This window comes from Bufo bufo, chromosome 4, assembly GCF_905171765.1.
Source record: "Bufo bufo chromosome 4, aBufBuf1.1, whole genome shotgun sequence".
NCBI lineage: Eukaryota > Metazoa > Chordata > Amphibia > Anura > Bufonidae > Bufo > Bufo bufo.
This window is the reverse complement of record NC_053392.1, coordinates 392,515,738-392,536,736: the sequence shown is the minus strand read 5'-3', so window position 1 is coordinate 392,536,736 and position 20,999 is coordinate 392,515,738. Positions and strand designations below refer to the sequence as shown.

At 43.9% G+C, this 20,999-nt stretch overlaps 1 protein-coding gene across 3 annotated transcripts in view; it reads left to right on the top strand.

Annotated features, from left to right (window-relative positions):
- The first annotated feature begins 3,825 nt into the window (after window positions 1-3,825).
- PHACTR2 (phosphatase and actin regulator 2) overlaps window positions 3,826-20,999 on the top strand; it is a 367,207-nt gene continuing 350,033 nt past the window's right edge. For all 3 annotated transcript variants that reach the window (XR_005778428.1, XM_040429244.1, XM_040429243.1), the window contains exon 1: window positions 3,826-4,101. Coding sequence is in view for 2 of the 3 variants with exons in the window: in XM_040429244.1 (XP_040285178.1) it covers window positions 3,843-4,101 (259 nt within the window). In the remaining variant the exon portion in view is untranslated. The remainder of the gene's footprint in view (window positions 4,102-20,999) is intronic.

The window sequence follows — 20,999 nt, the reverse complement described above, 5'->3', positions numbered from 1 at the left end:
CCTCAGCATATCTATGCCCTAGTAAATATGCATCAAATTGTCTTTGCTTTGATTTATATCATACGAGGTCTATTCTCTCATAACAAGAATTATACTGACTAATTGTACTCATGGATTCTTCTACGATTTGCATTGTTAAATGTATGCCTTGTCATATATTTATTTTTGCTTAATAAAAAAATATTTGAAAGAAAGAAAGTGGTATGTGTAGTCTCTCTTTGAAGAGTATCCTAACCTGAAATGGTGTATTTGTTAGCAATACATTAGAAGGTGCAAACCTGATATGTATGAAACATCACAGCCACAGCTAAGAAGCTCACTGAACACATTGCGCCTCCTTGAATATACCAATGCTACACACAGTGACCCCATAAATCAGTGGCACACAGTGCCCATATACATCATTGCCACATAATGTGCCACCAAAAAATCATGCCCCTAACAAAATGCCACACAAGTTCTCCCCCATAAAAAAAATTAATGACAGTGCCACACAGGTGCTCCCAAAAAATGCTAGAGCTTGCAAGGGCTTCCCAAAAATGACAGTGTCCCTCAGAAAATATGTCAACCACAGTGCACCAGAAAAAAAAAAATCAGGTGGTCACAGATTTCTGGCTCTTTCTATTCATTCAGCTCTATTGGACTGAAAATAACCCATTTAAAGCATTTTTACTGAAAGTAGGGGGTTTGGGGTTGTTATCACAATTTTCCCTGGTTCTCCAAGCTGACAATTATTTTAAAACTGGTTCATAAGAACTTGCCAAATCCCTCTTCTGAGCAGTGGTGAGCAATACAGCAGTGGCAGGGTCAGGAAGGCTCATAGTGAGAGGGACAATAGGGGGGCACACAAAAAAAACTAGGAAGAGTGCCATTTAAGATAAACTGGCAGCAGCAGGCAACATTACTGGTGTGTGTTTAGGGAAGGGGGAGGCTAGAAAGGCCACCATTCTTTAGCCTCACCTCAGTGCCCCCACACAGTAATTATGCCCATTTAGTGCCCCCACACAATAGTTATGTCTCCTCTGCCCCCTTCATGCTCACCTTACAATAGTAATGCCTGTACGGTTAACAAAAAAAAAATTAACGCTAATCTAGCCCTGTTCTCCTGGTGAATTGAGCATATTCTGACCTGCTCTTCCCCGCAGTAGACACACTGAAGTGACATTGTCGCACCTGCTCACCCAAGCACAAAAGCGTACAGGCTGGGTAATGATCAGAACTACCTGGCCTATGCACTCTCTTATTCAGCCCTGCAGGCACAATGACATCATAGGATCTCACCTGCTGCTGGGGACCGCACAGACCAGGTAAATGGTGAACCAGGGAGCCTTTGCCATTGCAGTCTTCTGTGTCGTCTGGGACAGCTGCTGAATGAAATCCAACACTGTCCCACTGGATTCTGGATAATTATGAGGTATAGGTTTTGAGCTGTACATGCTAGCAACACCACTGAGGCCAGTGACTGGCTGCAGCAGTCGTGTAGAGATTTGGCACATTATCACTGCAGCAAAGTAAACAAAGAGTATTAGAGCAGTAGCAGAATGGGATTTACCAGGTGAGTAATGGTAAATTTATTTTACCACATTCCATAGTGTTATCCTCCTTTTTAAAATGCCATTTTAGTGTGTAATGGAAGGGGGCCCATTCAAAAGTTTGCAATGGGGCCCAGCCTTTCCTAGTTATGCCCCTGACCTTTGCAATGCATAGGTTGATGTCCAATTTTATCCTATGGGCTAATGTCAGGAGTCTCTCAGCTTAGAAGAAAAACAAGTCATCTATTTGCATTGTGAGACTGATCCACAGAAAGCACATAAGACAAGCTGAGAGTACAGGTTATATGCTCCTATTCAGGGGTGGATTGGCCATAGACTTTACAGGGAAATTTCCCGGTGGGCCGATGCCCCAGGGGCCACCGGGGCCCTACTCACAGCTGGCCAGTGGAAGTTTTTGGAGATATATTTTGTGCTGCTGGCAGTATTTTGTGATGGACTATGATATTTGGCTCTGTTGGGGTGGTATAATGTGCCACAATATGGTTTTGCTGGCCCTGCCTTTAATCAGTTTGGACCAAACTACAAAATGGGGCCACTTTCAGTATTTTCTCCAGGGCCACTTTAAGTTCCCAGTCCTTCCCTGCACCCATTATTTTGATAAATTCAATATGTCTAGAGTACCTACATACAGTATATCCAATATCTGTGGCTATTGGTACATCATTGTAGCTTATGCTTCTTCCTATTTTTTATTCCATTAGTTTCTTTATACACACCTTACCCTTATATTTTTTTTTGCCTACTGCCCTTTTTTAAAGGGTAACTGTCATATTTTTTATTATTTGCTAGTTTATTAAAGCTAGGCATGTATACCTGAGTTAGTCAGTCAATGATTGTCAAAAGATCTGTAATTACCTTAAAATAACAGCTTTTAATAATGTCTCCTGTCCCTTTCCACTGCTCCCTTAAAAGACAGTTACTATGACTTGTCTGTTTCCAGCTAAGAAGACGGGAAGACAGAGGGGCGGATCTTTACACTGCATGCCTGCATTGAGCTTCAGAGTGAGGAGGCGTGTCTCTCAGTAATCCAATCTGATTGGCTGGCAGGGAGCTCCTGGCTGCAGCAAGTGTGTATGGGAAGTAAGGGAAAGCAGTTTCGGCCTCAGAGAACTGGCAGAGGAGACATCTTGAGAAGGTCCTCATATTGTAAATGTCCTCATATTGAAATTTTTTTTTTTTTTTTTATGAAAACATGACAGTTACCCTTTAAGTATTTTTAGTCCACTCCTCAAATGTATCTGTATGTACAGTAGTTTAATCCAGCCAATAAATATAAGCATATTTTGCATTTACACTTGTTATTTTCCAAGATGTAATGTTGGTATAGTGCTACTTGTTGTATCTTTTGTACAGCCTTTCTGGGTCCATCTCTGTATATTGGCTGAGGTGGAGATCCACACATGCTCAGTCTTGATCACAATGTCCAGGAAGCTCGATGAAAAAAGGGGAGATCTTTCGGGAGGTTCAGCATAACTCCCGAGCACCACTGAAACTATACAGTACCTCCAGGAAAGTACCCAAAATGTGTTTGGTGCCAGGATGCTGCATAATAGACACTTCCGGTAGAGTGCTGAGTCACAAAGGAGACATCAAAATAGGGCAGGTTCGTGGACCTCCAAAAAGGCAGTTATAAAAAGATGAGAAGTATAGTCTTACTTTTCTTTCTGTTCCTTCAGGTATGCGCAGGGATCTCCCATGGTGTGGAGAGCTGGTTGCTTCTAAAGCTGCAATGTATTCCCTGCTTCTCAGAGAAGATGCTGAGCCAGTGATAAGAGTGTAGGACAGCATCACTGTAATTGCACTTGTCAGGCATCTCCTTTGAAAAGTAGAGAAGACACTACAGCTTCAGAAACAGAACACACCGGGAGTAAGTTGAGCGCTCAAAGGAGCAGAAAATGTTACAATACTAAGCATGTGTGTCCACCTTGGCACATTTACTGAGGAGGACACAGAAAGGCTATTCAATTTAAACAGCACATGGTTCTATACTAACAAATGTTTATAATTATGGGTTTGTTAAACTATAGACAATATTATGTTAGAATAGCCTCTTTAATCGCCGTCCTGTAAATGGATCCGTTTTTTTTTTTTTTTTGCTTTTACAAATATATTATGCTTTATGACGTGTTTTGTGGCATTACTATATAAAAAAAAGAAAAGAAGTTCAGGATGGGATGTGGTCACTTCCTGTACCTTGGCAGTTTGAAGATTTTGTTTGTACGCTGAGATGCAGACGATGATGTTTTCTCACCGAGTACACTTGCACTTGTAATCTCTTTAGTTCAATTTATGGCAAATTTTTCCATTCCCGAGGAATGCATAGAGCCAACAGAGAACAACCCCAACTGTGCTTTAGGGCCAGCCTGGGAATCAGTGACAAAACAAGTAGCAAAGATACCAGCCAAGCAACAATTGAAAGCAGAAATGTCTTCTCCAGTTCTTCATCATGGTTCATCCTTCCAGGAACTCTTCACCAGAGCTAGATCCAAAAGTGACACCATGTCGTTTGTTCAAGTCAGATTGCTCAGAGTTAGAGTTACTGGGTCAGGTAAAAAGATATATATGTAGCCATTTTTAAAATAATGTTTGTATTGTGTCGTTAATATTTGCATTGTACAGTTAACGTTTGTATTCTGCAACAATGTATGCATGTACAGATATCAGCAAAAGAAGGCTCTTGCAGTCCAATGGCTGGTTTGGGTGATTGTCATAAAGCACCTTATTTTAAAGATGCTTTCACGCTTTCAATCACAGTTTTTAGTGGTGTTTTTCTACACTTGTTTTTATTTGTTGTTAAAACGCCAGCTCCAGATGTTAGGTAAAGGTCTATGTAAAATATGAAACGCAGGACACACGTGTTTTTTTGCTACTGGTGTTTTTGTCTTTCTAGCTTATTTTTAAAAAAAACACAGCATGCTGTAACACTTGGTGTTTTTTTGGGGGTGTTTTGCTAACAATTTTTCTATAGAGGAAAAACGCTGGTGGTAAGCCACACTGGATCAAATAAATTTTTGGGGAAAAAAAAGAAACCATGTTTGAAACCTTTTCAATGGCACTTGCGTCGGCCTCAACGCTTTCCCGAAAAGGGGGCATGGCAAGGAGGGAGCGGGGCTGACGGCTCCACATTTATCATCTTCTACGACAATTTTCTGGCATAAGGCAGCACACTTAGTTATCAGAGCCTGGATAAAGATGACGCTTGCTTAGGAGCTGAGCGGGTGCCATAGCTTACCACCCTGTTGAGTCCTGTACGATAGATTGTAGAAATTCTCTTTATGACTTCAGAGCTCTGTATTGCTTGAAAATGTAGATGTAAGCCTTGTGGGTGCTTGCTGTTTCACAACTCTGACCACTGACTTTTAACCCTTCAGATGCCATGGTCAATTGTGAGCGATAATTTACCAGGCTGCTCATGGTAACCAAATGACCCTCTGCAACAAGAGTGTGGGAGCCTTTTGATTTCTATGGTAGCCTGAGGCATTCTGAATGCTCCTGGGCCTGCCATAGTTAAGTTCTATTAAGCCTCGGTGTTAGTTAATGCTGGGAGCTTTGTGTAGCCAGGAGCCACAGGTTCCCTCCCCAGGATGTTGATACACTTCAATACTGTGGCCAGTAATCGGTGCATGTGCTTTGCTGTAAAGGAAGCCAATGCCTGAAGTGGTTATTGGAGTCTTATTCCCAGCGTTGAAATGCACACGTGCAGGATCTCGGCAAGAGGAGAGGATGACGTAACATCAATACAGGGTTGGCCACACGATACACTGGGGAGGTGTTAGTCATGCAAAACGCCAAGGAACTTGGGCACAAACGGCACTGTCCCGGGGCACTTGCGAGCCCTTATTTGCATATCTGTGTAGTCTTGTTTTCTCAGCTTTACAGAATCGCACAAGAACAACACAGGTACCATTGCTATCATGTGTTTGTGTCCATGCACGCAACAGTAGCAGTATAAAACATGGAAAGTTGGTGACAGACTCCCTTGACAGGGGTTGTCCGAGTTATAAAAAAAAATATAGAACTGAAAATCTGATGGGCAGCAATATATAACTAAGCTAAGCAAGTTTTATGCAAAAAAAACATATATATTTCCTCATTTCCCTGGTTCTTTTCTGGCCCTTTGGTTACATGCAATAAAAACAATCTCTGCCCCTCCCCCTGCTCTGCTAAGAGAGTGGATACAAGAGCTGCCCTGAGTGACATGTCTGCCTGCTGGGAGACTGCAGCATGTTGTATGTGTAGGACTACAAGTCCCAGCTGTATAATGACACTACTAAGGGAGTGGATACAAGTACTGCCCTGAGTGACATGTCTGCCTGCTGGGAGAGACTGCAGCATGTTGTATGTGTAGGACTACAAGTCCCAGCTGTATAATGACACTGCTAAGGGAGTGGATACAAGAACTGCCCTGAGTGACATGTCTGCCTGCTGGGAGAGACTGCAGCATGTTGTATGTGTAGGACTACAAGTCCAAGCTGTATAATGACACGGCTAAGGGAGTGGATACAAGAGCTGCCCTGAGTGACATGTCTGCCTGCTGGGAGAATCAGCAGCATGTTGTATGTGTAGGACTACAAGTCCAGGCTGTATAATGACACTGCTAAGGGAGTGGATACAAGTACTGCCCTGAGTGACATGTCTGCCTGCTGGGAGAGACTGCAGCATGTTGTATGTGTAGGACTACAAGTCCAAGCTGTATAATGACACTGCTAAGGGAGTGGATACAAGAGCTGCCCTGAGTGACATGTCTGCCTGCTGGGAGAATCAGCAGCATGTTGTATGTGTAGGACTACAAGTCCAAGCTGTATAATGACACTGCTAAGGGAGTGGATACAAGAGCTGCCCTGAGTGACATGTCTGCCTGCTGGGAGAGACTGCAGCATGTTGTATGTGTAGGACTACAAGTCCCAGCTGTATAATGACACTGCTAAGGGAGTGGATACAAGTACTGCCCTGAGTGACATGTCTGCCTGCTGGGAGAGACTGCAGCATGTTGTATGTGTAGGACTACAAGTCCAAGCTGTATAATGACACTTCTAAGGGAGTGGATACAAGAGCTGCCCTGAGTGACATGTCTGCCTGCTGGGAGACTCTGCAGCATGTTGTATGTGTAGGACTACAAGTCCAAGCTGTATAATGACACTGCTAAGGGAGTGGATACAAGAGCTGCCCTGAGTGACATGTCTGCCTGCTGGGAGACTCTGCAGCATGTTGTATGTGTAGGACTACAAGTCCCAGCTGTATAATGACACTGCTAAGGGAGTGGATACAAGTACTGCCCTGAGTGACATGTCTGCCTGCTGGGAGAATCAACAGCATGTTGTATGTGTAGGACTACAAGTCCAAGCTGTATAATGACACTGCTAAGGGAGTGGATACAAGAGCTGCCCTGAGTGACATGTCTGCCTGCTGGGAGACTGCAGCATGTTGTATGTGTAGGACTACAAGTCCAGGCTGTATAATGACACTGCTAAGGGAGTGGATACAAGAGCTGCCCTGAGTGACATGTCTGCCTGCTGGGAGACTGCAGCATGTTGTATGTGTAGGACTACAAGTCCCAGCTGTATAATGACACTACTAAGGGAGTGGATACAAGTACTGCCCTGAGTGACATGTCTGCCTGCTGGGAGAGACTGCAGCATGTTGTATGTGTAGGACTACAAGTCCCAGCTGTATAATGACACTGCTAAGGGAGTGGATACAAGAACTGCCCTGAGTGACATGTCTGCCTGCTGGGAGAGACTGCAGCATGTTGTATGTGTAGGACTACAAGTCCAAGCTGTATAATGACACGGCTAAGGGAGTGGATACAAGAGCTGCCCTGAGTGACATGTCTGCCTGCTGGGAGAATCAGCAGCATGTTGTATGTGTAGGACTACAAGTCCAGGCTGTATAATGACACTGCTAAGGGAGTGGATACAAGTACTGCCCTGAGTGACATGTCTGCCTGCTGGGAGAGACTGCAGCATGTTGTATGTGTAGGACTACAAGTCCAAGCTGTATAATGACACTGCTAAGGGAGTGGATACAAGAGCTGCCCTGAGTGACATGTCTGCCTGCTGGGAGAATCAGCAGCATGTTGTATGTGTAGGACTACAAGTCCAAGCTGTATAATGACACTGCTAAGGGAGTGGATACAAGAGCTGCCCTGAGTGACATGTCTGCCTGCTGGGAGAGACTGCAGCATGTTGTATGTGTAGGACTACAAGTCCCAGCTGTATAATGACACTGCTAAGGGAGTGGATACAAGTACTGCCCTGAGTGACATGTCTGCCTGCTGGGAGAGACTGCAGCATGTTGTATGTGTAGGACTACAAGTCCAAGCTGTATAATGACACTTCTAAGGGAGTGGATACAAGAGCTGCCCTGAGTGACATGTCTGCCTGCTGGGAGACTCTGCAGCATGTTGTATGTGTAGGACTACAAGTCCAAGCTGTATAATGACACTGCTAAGGGAGTGGATACAAGAGCTGCCCTGAGTGACATGTCTGCCTGCTGGGAGACTCTGCAGCATGTTGTATGTGTAGGACTACAAGTCCCAGCTGTATAATGACACTGCTAAGGGAGTGGATACAAGTACTGCCCTGAGTGACATGTCTGCCTGCTGGGAGAATCAACAGCATGTTGTATGTGTAGGACTACAAGTCCAAGCTGTATAATGACACTGCTAAGGGAGTGGATACAAGAGCTGCCCTGAGTGACATGTCTGCCTGCTGGGAGAGACTGCAGCATGTTGTATGTGTAGGACTACAAGTCCAGGCTGTATAATGACACTGCTAAGGGAGTGGATACAAGAGCTGCCCTAAATGACATGTCTGCTGCCTGCTGGGAGAATCAGCAGCATGTTGTATGTGTAGGACTACAAGTCCCAGCTGTATAATGACACTGCTAAGGGAGTGGATACAAGAGCTGCCCTGAGTGACATGTCTGCCTGCTGGGAGACTCTGCAGCATTTTGTATGTGTAGGACTACAAGTCCCAGCTGTATAATGACACTGCTAAGGGAGTGGATACAAGTACTGCCCTGAGTGACATGTCTGCCTGCTGGGAGAATCAGCAGCATGTTGTATGTGTAGGACTACAAGTCCAAGCTGTATAATGACACTGCTAAGGGAGTGGATACAAGAGCTGCCCTGAGTGACATGTCTGCCTGCTGGGAGACTCTGCAGCATGTTGTATGTGTAGAACTACAAGTCCCAGCTGTATAATGACACTGCTAAGGGAGTGGATACAAGTACTGCCCTGAGTGACATGTCTGCCTGCTGGGAGACTCTGCAGCATGTTGCATGTCTAGGACTACAAGTCCCAGCTGTATAATGACACTGCTAAGGGAGTGGATACAAGTACTGCCCTGAGTGACATGTCTGCCTGCTGGGAGAATCAGCAGCATGTTGTATGTGTAGGACTACAAGTCCCAGCTGTATAATGACACTGCTAAGGGAGTGGATACAAGAGCTGCCCTGAGTGCTGGGAGAATCAGCAGCATGTTGTATGTGTAGGACTACAAGTCCCAGCTGTACAATGACACTGCTAAGGGAGTGGATACAAGAGCTGCCCTGAGTGCTGGAAGACTCAGCAGCATGTTGTATGTGTAGAACTACAAGTCCCAGCTGTATAATGATACTGCTAAGGGAGTGAATACAAGTGCTGCCCTGAGTGCTGGGAAAATCAACAGCAACTTGTAAGTGTAGAACTACAAGTCCCACCTGTATAATGACACTGCTAATACACACAGGATCTTCCCCTTACCTTCTTGTGCAATGATGCTCTCTCTAGTCTGTCAGCTCCTGTGCCCAGAATTGTCACTGCTGCAGTTACCCAGTCTGTGCAGCTGAAGGGGTTAAGAATCCTAGGAGAGAGTAGACGGCAGTGAATGGGTGCATGGTCAGCACAGTGACATCTCATTTACAGGCTTGTACACAAACTTTATCAGAGCAGGGAGAGAAGCTGACATCACGGGTCATGTGACCCTCAGTCAAATCTGATAAACCAGCCACTGGAGATAAAGGGAATTAATTGGAAAGATGTTACATTTGCCCAGTTAGGAACATAGAAAGAACAAAAAAATAACTCAAACAACCCCTTTAACAGGTTATTTGGTGTGAACAATTAATTAAAACAAACAATGTAAAAAAAATAATTATAATCACTTTTTTGTATTTGCAACACATAAAATGTATATAAATTACAAAGTAATTTATATGTACCCTCAAACAGCATCAGAAAATGCAATTTCTCTTGCATAAAACTAGGCCTTATACACAGGGGTGCACCTAGCCTTTTTGCTGCCTGAGGTGAAAACTGAAATGCCCCCCCTTCCCCCACACACACCAATTTCTTAACCTAACCCCTTTACCGCAATGAAAGCACTCATTACCCATGGCCCTTCTGCTGCCCCCCTCTTGTTCTTCCTGGTGCTGCCTGAGGCGATCGCCTCACCTGGCCTCATTGGTGGTGCAGCAGCCCTGCTTATACAGACATAACTGGTTGACTTTTTATGGGGTAGGTAACTAGTACTTATAATACAAAATGGCAGATAAGGTCTGTGTGATTAAAGTGATCTAATTTATGGAGAAACATAGCGCTCACAGATCATGCATCAGGTCTGTGACACCTGATCAACAGCCCATGAGAGGTACACCATTTTCATGTTATATGTGCCTTTGGTTTTTCAGTTGACTGTACCTATCTAATAGAAGATACCCTGCATGCAACATGACTGTCATGCATGTGTATCATGTAATGTTCACTTTAGGATATGGTCTATCAGGACTATTTTTAAAAGTTACAAAGAGGCATTTTCCAGGGAAAGAAAACCATCTCACTAAGGCTACTTTCACACTGCCGTTTGGTGCGGATCCGTCATGGATCTACAGAGACGGCAAGCATCCGTTCAGAACGAATCTGTTTGTATTATCTTTAACATAGCCATAACAGATCCGTCTTGAACACTATTGAAAGTCAATGGTCGACAGATTCGTTTTCTATTGTGCCATATTGTGTCAGTGAAAACGGATCCGTCCCCATTGACTTACATTGTGTGTCAGGACAGATCCGTTTGACTCAGTTTCGTCAGATGAACACCAAAACACGTTTTGGTGTCCGCCTTCAAAGCGGAATGGAGGTGGAACGGAGGCAAACTGATGCATTCTGAGCGGATCCTTATCCATTCAGAATGCATTAGGACAAAACTGATCCGTTTTGGACCGCTTGTGAGAGCCCATGACAGATCTCACAAACAGAAACCAAAACGGCAATTTGAAAGTAGCCTAACACCACCTTCTGGAAGGGGCGCCCTAGTCAAAATCTGACTTTTTGCCAAGCCTTGGAACATGACAAGGGAAACAGCCAAACCAAATATCCATCTGTAGAAAGCTGTTTCAGGGTGTTTGCCCCTCATCTGTATGGAGTAGGATTCTGGCTGATTGATTAGGGGCAAACACCCCAAAACAGTTGTCTACAGATCAATATTTGGCCATCTTCTCCTATTTAACCCCTTAAGGATGTTTTTCACCTTAAGGACTAGGCCAAATTTTGGAATTCTGACGTGTCACTTTATGTGGTAATAACTATGGAGCACTTTTACTTATCCTTGCTATTCAGAGATTGTTTTCTCGTGACACATTGCACTTCATGATAGTGGTAAATTTGAGTCAATATAAATCACCTTTATTTACAAAAAAATCCTAAATTTACAGAATATTTAAAAAAATTCGTAATTTTCTAAATTTTAATTTCTCTGCTTTTAAGACAGATAGTGATACCTCACAAAATAGTTATTACTTTACATTCCCCATATGTCTACTTTATGTTGGCATCATTTTGTAGATGTAATTTAATTTTTTTTGGGACGTTAGAAGGCTTAGAAGTTTAGAAGCAATTCTTAAAATTTTTAAGAAAATTTCCAAAACCCACTTTTCTAACCACTTGCCCATTGACTATAAACAACCTGGGCAGTCGGGTTTATCTCTTATCGGACGTTTAAGTACGTCCTTTGAGAGATGGCAGGTGCACGCTAATCGTGCAGCTGCCGGGCGGGTGCCCCAGTGTCAGTGACAGCAGGACACCCCAGAGAGAAGGCAGCGTAAAAAAAAAACTAATAAAAATTATGCCAAATCAAAAACAAAAAGTCGTATGTAGCCCAATATGGTAGCAATAAAAATCACCTCATCCCGCAAAAAACAAGCCCTCACACAAAACCATAGCCAGAAAATTAAAGGGTAACTGTCATATCTTTTTATTTGCTAGTTTATTAGCTAGACATGTTAGTCTGTCAATGATTGTCAAAAGATCTGTAATTACCTTATAATAACAGCTTTCATTAATGTCCTCTGTCCCTTTCCACTGCTCCCTTAAAAGACCGTTACTAGGGCTTGTCTGTCTCCTAACTTAATGTAAACAGAAGACAGAGGGACGGTCCTTCACACTGCATGCCTGCATTAGGCTTCAGATTGAGGAGGCGTGTCTCTCAGTAATCCAATCTGATTGGCTGGCAGGGAGCTGCTGGCTGCAGCAAGTGTGTATGGGAAGTGAGGGAAAACAGTTTTGGCCTGAGAGAACTGGCAGAATAGCCATCTTGAGAATGTCCTCATATTGTAAATGTTTAAAATGGTGCCAATAAAAACTACAGCTTGTCCCGCAAAAAATAAGCCCTCATGCAGCTCAGTCAACAAAAAATAAACAAAGTTATTGCTTTTAAAAACCATGACAGAAAATTCCATGTTCGAAAATCCAGATGCCGCTTCTTCCATTCTGAGCCCTGGCATATCCCCAAATACCAGTTCACAACCACAATTAGCGTGTTACTATATTCATGAGAAAATGGGTAGCAAATTGTGGGGGGATATTCTCCTGTTATCTTTTGTGAAAAGGAAAGTTTGGGTCTAAAGCACAATTTTCTTGTAAAAAAAAAAAGTAATTTTTCATTTTCATAGCCAAGGGTTCTAAATTCTATGAAATGCCTGTTGGGTAACTTAAAGTGCTCACTACACCCCTTAAAAATTCCTGGGGTGGTGTGGTTTACAAAATGTGGTCACTTTTTGGGGTTTTTCACTGTGGGTGTACTTTAGGGTCTAATGCAACATAGCGCCCTAAGACCATTCCAGTAAAATCTGCAATCCAAAAACCATATGGCGCCCCTTGCCTTCTGAGCCCTGCCGTGTGCCCATACAGCAGTTTACAACCACATATGGGGTGTTTCTGTAAACTGCAGAATCATGGTAATAAATATTGAGGTTTATTTTGTTGTTAACCCTTGATGTGTTACAGGATTTTTTTCTTGTAAAATGGAAAATCTGCTAAAAAAAATGTGAAATTTTGAAATTTCACCTCTATATTGCTTTAACTCCTGTGGAATACTTGAAGGGTTAACAACTGTTCTAAAAGCAGTTTTGAATAGTTTGAGGGCTGAAGTTTCTAAAATAGGGTATTTATGGGTGGTTTTTATTATGTGAGCTCCTCAAAATGACTTCGGAACTGAACTGGTCCTTGAAATAAATAGAATTTGGAAATTTTCTTAAAAATGTAAAAAATTGCCTCTAAAATTCTAAACCTTCTAACATTCTAAAAAAAATTAAATTACATTACTAAAATGATACCAACATATAGTAGACATATGGTGAATGTTAATTAATGAGTATTTTATAAGTTATCACTATCTGTCCTAAAAGCAGAAAGATAAAAATTTTGAAAACAGTGATTTTTTTCACATTTAAACTTTTAGTTTTTTTTTATAAATAAAGGTGAATTCTATTGACTAAAATTTACCATTAACATGATGTACAATGTGTTACAAGTAAACAATCTCTAAACGGCTTGGATGAGTTAAAGCATTCCAAAGTCTTTACCACATAAAGTGACATATGTCAGATTTGCAAAATTAGGCCTGGTCAGGAAGGGGGCAAATGGCCCGGTCTGGAAGTGAAGTGAAGGGTACTTTCACACTAGCGTTATTGTTTTCCGGTATTGAGTTCCATCCTAGGGGCTCAATACCAAAAAAAACTGATCAGTTTTATCCTAATGCATTCTGAATGGAGAGCAATCCGTTCAGTATGCATCAGGATCTCTTTAGTCACTCTTACGGTATTTGGCTTGAGAAAATACCGCAGCATGCTGCGGTATTTTCTCCGTCCAAAATTCTGGAACACTTGCCAGAATTGAAATGCATTAATGCCGGATCCAGCAAAACAGATCCAGTTTTCCGGTCTGCGCATACCTTTAAAAATGCAAAAAAATAAATAAATACCGGATTCGTTTTTTCCGGATGACACCGGAGAGACGGATGCAGTGTTTCAAAGCATTTCAAATGCTATCCGTTTGCACACGGATTTCCTGATCCAGCAGGCAGTTCCAGCAACGGAACTGTCTGCCGGATCTTCACAACGCAAGTGTAAAAGTGCCCTTACATAGTAGAAACCACCCATAAATGACCCCAATTTAGAAACTACACCCCTCAAGGTATTCAAAACTGATTTTACAAACTGTGTTAATCCTTTATATATTCCACAAGAATTAAAGGAAAATGGAGATGACATTTCTACATTTCACTTATTTCACATATTTTTCATTTTAATCCATTTTTTCCAGTAACACATCAAGGGTTAACAGCCAAACAAAACTCAAAATCTACTACCCCGTTACTGCGATTTACAGAAACACCCCATATGTGGTCGTAAAACTGCTGTATGGGCGCATAGCTCGGCGCAGAAGGAAAGGAGCACCATGTGGTTTTTGGAGGGCAGATTTTGCTAGACTGGTTTTTAGACACCATCTGCCATTTGAAGCCCCCCTGATGCACCCTACAGTAGAAACAACCAAAAAGTGACCCCATTTTGGAAACTACGGGATAAGGTGACCGTTGTGTTGATACTATTTTGGGGTACATATGATTTTTGATAGCTTTATATTATGCTTTTTGTTAGGCAAGGTTACCAAAAATGGCTGTTCTGGCACAGTTTTTATTTTTTTGTTATTTACAATATTCATCTGACAGGTTAGATCATGTGATGTGTTTTAGTTTTACATAATAAAGCATTTAAAAAAAAACAACAACATGTTTTTATGTCTCTATTTTCTGAAAGACATGTTTTTCTATTTTTCTGCCGATCATCTTGTGTAGGGGCTAGTTTTTTTATGGGAAGAATTTACATTTTCATTGGTACTAATTTTGGGTACATAATATTTTTTGATCATTCAGTATTGCTCTTTATGGGGCAAGCAGACGAAAAAATGATTTTCAAGAGTCCATGACAGCACCATGAGAGAGGGTCCGCCTCCCAGGACACGAAACTCACAGGTATAAAAAATGAGGAGCCTCTCTCTTCCTCAGTGAATTTCAGAGACCAGAAGCCCCCCATAATCCAATCCTCCGACTTTCATCGCTTGCTTGCTTGAAGACATATGCTCTCTTCAAGTTTAATTATATCCTTTTTTTTTGCACACCTCGTGACCATACCCAAGAACCGTCACCAACACCGAAGTAAAAAGGGTGGGAAATTTAGGGGTGCTGTCATGGACTGTTCAAAATCAAATTGACGGTAAGTCCACGGCCTGGAGAAACTTACGAAGAAAGATCCAACCTATAGTGCTTACAGAAGGTCAAGGGAGATGACCAAGTTGCGGCTTTGCAGATGTATTGGATTGAAGCTTCTGCTCTCTCTGCCCAAGAAGTTGCCACCGCTCTTGTTGAGTGAGCCGACCATCCCCGGGGAACCGGCTTCTGTAGGGAAACATAAGCTAAACAGATAGCCTGCCTTATCCACCTAGCTAATGAACTCTTGCTAGCTGATTTTCCTTTATTAGGTCCTGCAAATTGTATAAACAAAGAGGCTGTCTTCCTCCACCCCTTGGTAGCCTCTAAATAAGCCAGCACACATCTCCTAAAATCCAAATGATAGAGCTTCCTTAGGGTTCTAAGGGTGATCACAAAAGGAAGGGAGAAACACTTCCTGGTTCTTGTGAAAATCCGAGACTACCTTGGGGAGAAATGTTGGATCGGGGTGAAGAATAATCCTGTAGTCCTGAATGGACATATAAGGAGGGTTGATGGAGGGTTGATGGAAAGAGCTTGCATCTCACCTAATCTCCTGGCCGATGTGCTGGCCACTAAAAATACATATTTTAATGTTAGAATCTTAATGGGGACTTCAGAGAGGGATTCAAAGGGCGCCTTAACCAAAACCTGAAGGACCAGGCCAAGGTCCTAAGGAGGGACCCTAGCGATCCTAGCCGGTGTGTTCCTAGCAACGGCCTTACTAAATCTAACAATCAAAGGATGAGCAGCTAGACTTGAATCAAACCAAACAGGGCAGAAATCTGAACTTTTAAGGTACTTAAGGCCAACCCCTTATCTAATCCCCTCTGGAGAAACTCTAAAATCCTAGGGATGCTAAGCTGACAAGAAGGTGAGGGAGGTATCCCTACAAACTTAAAGAAAACCAACCATACTCTAGCGTATATGCCTGTAGTCACTTCCTTCCTACTCTTTAATAAGGTAGAAACTATCGATCCCGATAGCCCCTTTTGGATCAGTAGCGACCTTTCAAAAAGCAAGCCGTCAAGTGAAGGCCCTTGACTGGGGAATGCATCACTGGGCCTTGACATAAGAGATCCGGAATTTCCGGAAGGACCCATGGCTCCCTGACCGACAGTAGTCTTAACCAGGTGAACCATCCTCGACTGGGCCAAAAGAGGCTATCAAGATCACAGAAACTCTGTCTTCCCTTATTTTGTTCAACACCCTGGGAATCAATTGTAATGGAGGGAAAGCATAGAGAAGACCCCTGCCCCAGGAATGAAGGAAGGCACCCACTGCTGTGGGAGAATCCCCTGGACAAAGGGAAAATAACCTTTTCACCTTCCTGCTGCTTCCTATAGCAAAGAGGTCTATGTCTGGCAACCCCCACAGGCTTACTATCTTTGCAAATATGTCCTGATTCAAGGACCACTCCCTTTGGTCCAGTCTGTTTCGACTAAAGTAGTCTGTTTTCCAGTTGTCTATACCCCTGATATGAAGGGCCTATAGTGACAACACCTTCCCTTCCAACAAGAGAAATATTTGATTCGTAATTCCCATCAACTCCTTGGATTGGGTTCCCCCTGGATGAGTTAAGTAGGCCATCACAGAACCATTGTCGGACAAAACATTTAAATGCCGATTCTGAAGCCAAGGCAGGATTTTCTGCAGAGTCTTCAGAACTGCTGTCAATTCTTTTGCATTGGAAGAAATCTCCCAATCTGCACTGTCCCAGGATCCCTGAAAAACTCTGTCCAGAACATGGGCCCCCCACCCAGACGGACTGGTGTCTGTATTGACTACTAAAGGGTTTACCACCTTCCACAGGACCCCCTGATCTAGATTTTCCTGTATCAGCCACCATTCTAGTGACAGACAGGTCTTCCTGGGGATTAGAATCTTGCTGTTCAGTTCCTCTGGCCTCCATGACCATGACTGGAGAATCTCGCACTGGAGCTCCCTGGAATGAGCTTGAGCCCACAGAACTGCTGGAATTATGATGTCAAGGTACCGAGGACGGACATAGCTTTTCTGACTGAAACGCAAAGGCATAGAATTAGATTTCGCACCACTGACCTTACTTTGTTCACTTTGTCCAAGGTCAGAAAGGATCTCTGGGAGGTCGAGTCGAGCAAAATCCCCAGGAACCTCTGCGACTGTAGGGGGATCACCCTGTATTTCTCCATGTTCACTATCCAACCCAATTGTCACAGTCGTTACCTTTGGCTGTGACCTTCCGTCCTTGCTCGTTTGGCGCTCCTCGCTGAAGTTTCGTTCCTGTGTGCTAATTTGTGGTTCTTTATGGGTTATCTCCCCTGTGTGCCTATTAGGAGTTAATCCTCTGTCTGCTCCATGGGTGTGGTCTCTTTGCTGCACCCATGGAACCTGTATATAAGGCTGAGGTTTCCTCAGTTCTGTGTCAGCTCTCCTGGTGTGTGTTGTCTTGTCCTGCTCCTGGTTTGTACTCTCTCTCCCATGCTGCTGACCCATGGGATCCGTGTCTGTCTGCCTGTGCTCTGTGGGTTTCCCTACTTGTTCATTCCCGTCTTCTTTGATGTCTTCTTTCCTGTCTTTCTGTTGTCTGTTCTGCCAGTTGTGTTTTAGTTGCTTTGTGTTTATTCTGATGTCTGTGTTCAGCAAGCCTTTGCAGCAGAGTGGCATGACAAGGCCATGCAGTTTACTACTGGTGGAGCAAGTCCTTCTCTGCTCATTGCCACTCCTGCTCCCTTGCGTGAACTCCTGCTTGTATTATTAGTTGCCCTGTTTTGTATTCATATGTCTGTGTTCAGCAAGCCCTTGCAGCAGAGTGGCATGACAAGGCCATGCAGTTTACTACTGGTGGAGCAAGTCCTTCTCTGCTCATTGCCACTCCTGCTCCCTTGCGTGAACTCCTGCTTGTATTATTAGTTGCCCTGTTTTGTATTTGCCTGTATGTTATGTTTGCCTATGCGCCGTCGGTACCTTCTGGTACCTGTTGTCCATTTGTTCCTGCTGTCACTGTCTAGTTCACTCTCCAGAGTAGACCCTGGCAACTTCCTGCGGCAAAGTCTAACTCTACCATCTAGGGCTCTAGTGAATACCAGGAGTTGCTTAGTCACGCCCCTCTGGAGTATTACTAGACAGTGGCGCAGCGGGGGTTTTCTCCCACTGTGCTGACGGTACATAGAGCTCATGTTTTCTCTGTGCTGCCTTTCATGTTTTTGTTTGTGCAATAAACTCTTATGTGTCTGTACCTGATTTCCGTTTATTGCTTGACGACGCGGTGGTCTCTCCTGGGACCTCCAACTCGTGACAGAATGAACAAGTGAACTTTCACAGAGTTTTTTTTGTTCTGTTTTCTGCTTATCTGTGGTGTGTGTGCTTTCTGTATTTCCCTCTGTATGCTGCCCTTAGGTATCGGATTTGGTTGCCTTGGTGTACTGGCTGCGGTGTTCTCCGTGTATGCTGGTTGCCAGGGGTGACGTCCGGTTTAACCTTTTTTGCTTGCAGTTCTGCCTACGGCCGTGTTTTCCGTTATCGGCGCAGGTATCTGCTCCTGGGCCTCCGGAAGGGGGTGTCAGCATGTCTGACCAATCAGTTCTTGGCAGACATGCCATTCTCCGGAGGGAGAGTGGAGGGGGAGGTGTTAGCACACTGCAGTTCACCATGACTTTTGTGGCCGTGTAGGCTGGCTGCATTCCTCTTGGCGTACTGGCTGCGTTTACCATGTAGGCTGGTTGCTAGGGGCTGCGTGCTGGCTGCGGTCGTCTTATGTGTTCTACTTGTGTACCTCTGTACCCCTTTGATTCAGATTTTCTGGTTTCTGTTCCTGGTCCCAATCCTCCGGAAGGGGGTGTCTGCATGTCTGGCCAATTAGTTCTTGGCAGACATGTCATTCTCCAGAGGGAGAGTGGAGGGGGAGGTAACTTCTTGGTGCGATTCACTTGACGTGTATGCCGTGTTGGCTGGCTATCTTCCCCTGGCGTACTGGCTGCGGACCCTCCGTGTAGGCTGGTTTTCAGGGGTTGGGCTGGTTGCGGTCGTCGTATGTGTTCCTGCCCTTGTACCTCGTCACCCCTTTGATTTCTGTCCCCTTGCCTGGTTCTGTTTGGGTTGTTGCCCCACTTCTTCCCCTTTCTGTTTGGGAGGAGAGGGGGGGGCTTTGAGGGGTGGGAGTGTCACAGTCGTTACCTTTGGCTGTGACCTTCTGTCCTTGCTCGTTTGGCGCTCCTCGCTGAAGTTTCGTTCCTGTGTGCTAATTTGTGGTTCTTTATGGGTTAACTCCCCTGTGTGCCTATTAGGAGTTAATCCTCTGTCTGCTCCATGGGTGTGGTCTCTTTGCTGCACCCATGGAACCTGTATATAAGGCTGAGGTTTCCTCAGTTCTGTGTCAGCTCTCCTGGTGTGTGTTGTCTTGTCCTGCTCCTGGTTTGTACTCTCTCTCCCATGCTGCTGACCCATGGGATCCGTGTCTGTCTGTCTGTGCTCTGTGGGTTTCCCTACTTGTTCATTCCCGTCTTCTTTGATGTCTTCTTTCCTGTCTTTCTGTTGTCTGTTCTGCCACTTGTGTTTTAGTTGCTTTGTGTTTATTCTGATGTCTGTGTTCAGCAAGCCTTTGCAGCAGAGTGGCATGACAAGGCCATGCAGTTTACTACTGGTGGAGCAAGTCCTTCTCTGCTCATTGCCACTCCTGCTCCCTTGCGTGAACTCCTGCTTGTATTATTAGTTGCCCTGTTTTGTATTTGCCTGTATGTTATGTTTGTCTATGCGCCGTCGGTACCTTCTGGTACCTGTTGTCCATTTGTTCCTGCTGTCACTGTCTAGTTCACTCTCCAGAGTGGACCCTGGCAACTTCCTGCGGCAAAGTCTAACTAGTGAATACCAGGAGTTGCTTAGTCACGCCCCTCTGGAGTATTACTAGACAGTGGCGCAGTGGGGGTTTTCTCCCACTGTGCTGACGGTACATAGAGCTCATGTTTTCTCTGTGCTGCCTTTCATGTTTTTGTTTGTGCAATAAACTCTTATGTGTCTGTACCTGATTTCCGTTTATTGCTTGACGACGCGGTGGTCTCTCCTGGGACCTCCAACTCGTGACACCAATGATTCCAGGATCTGAATTACTTGGTCTGCCTGTGAAAGAAAATTCTGCCTGGATTGGGCTACTATAAAAAAAATCGTCCAGGTAGGGAATAAAGAAGATGTCCTTCTCTATTATGTGAGCAGCCATCTCCGCCACCAACTTGGTAAATATACGGGGAGCACAGAAATCCGGAACGGAAGTACCTGGAACTGAAAGTGTCTTACTCTCCCCTTCAGATGCAGTGCCACTCTCAGAAATTTTTGATGACCAGAATAAATCGGCAGATGGTAATACGCATCCTTTATATCCAGGACTACCATAAAACAATCTTTGTAAAGGAGGTCTACTACAGATTTGAATGTCTCCACCTTGAACTTTCTGTATTTCAGAAATCTGTTCAACCCTTTTAAATTTATAATTGTCCTGTAATCCCCATTTGGCTTCTTCACTAGAAAGAGATTGAAATAATACCATAAACCCTCTTTTCCAGGGGGGCAAGGAATAAGAGCACCTTTTCTTTATAACGTATCCACCTCTCTTTCTAGCGCCCCTTGCAAATTCTGACTTATTTCTGAAACAAAACATTTTTCTGGCGGAGAAGAGCTGAACTCCAACTCCCACCCTGGCATCATTGTGTATTATCCTACCTGGGAGCAGAGCCCTGACCCCTGAACATAAGGCCCTTTGATTTAGAAGAGGAGAATATCCATCTGTTATCCTTTCTACCCATGTTCCTATCTTTACCAGGAAATCTTTGATTCTCACAAAAGGGGTTATATTGCCTGCGGAACCCAGAGGGAAACCCCTTTTTCCTATCACCAGCCTTTTCTAAAATGTCCTCTAAGGTAGAGCCAAATAAATACTTTCCTTCTCAAAGG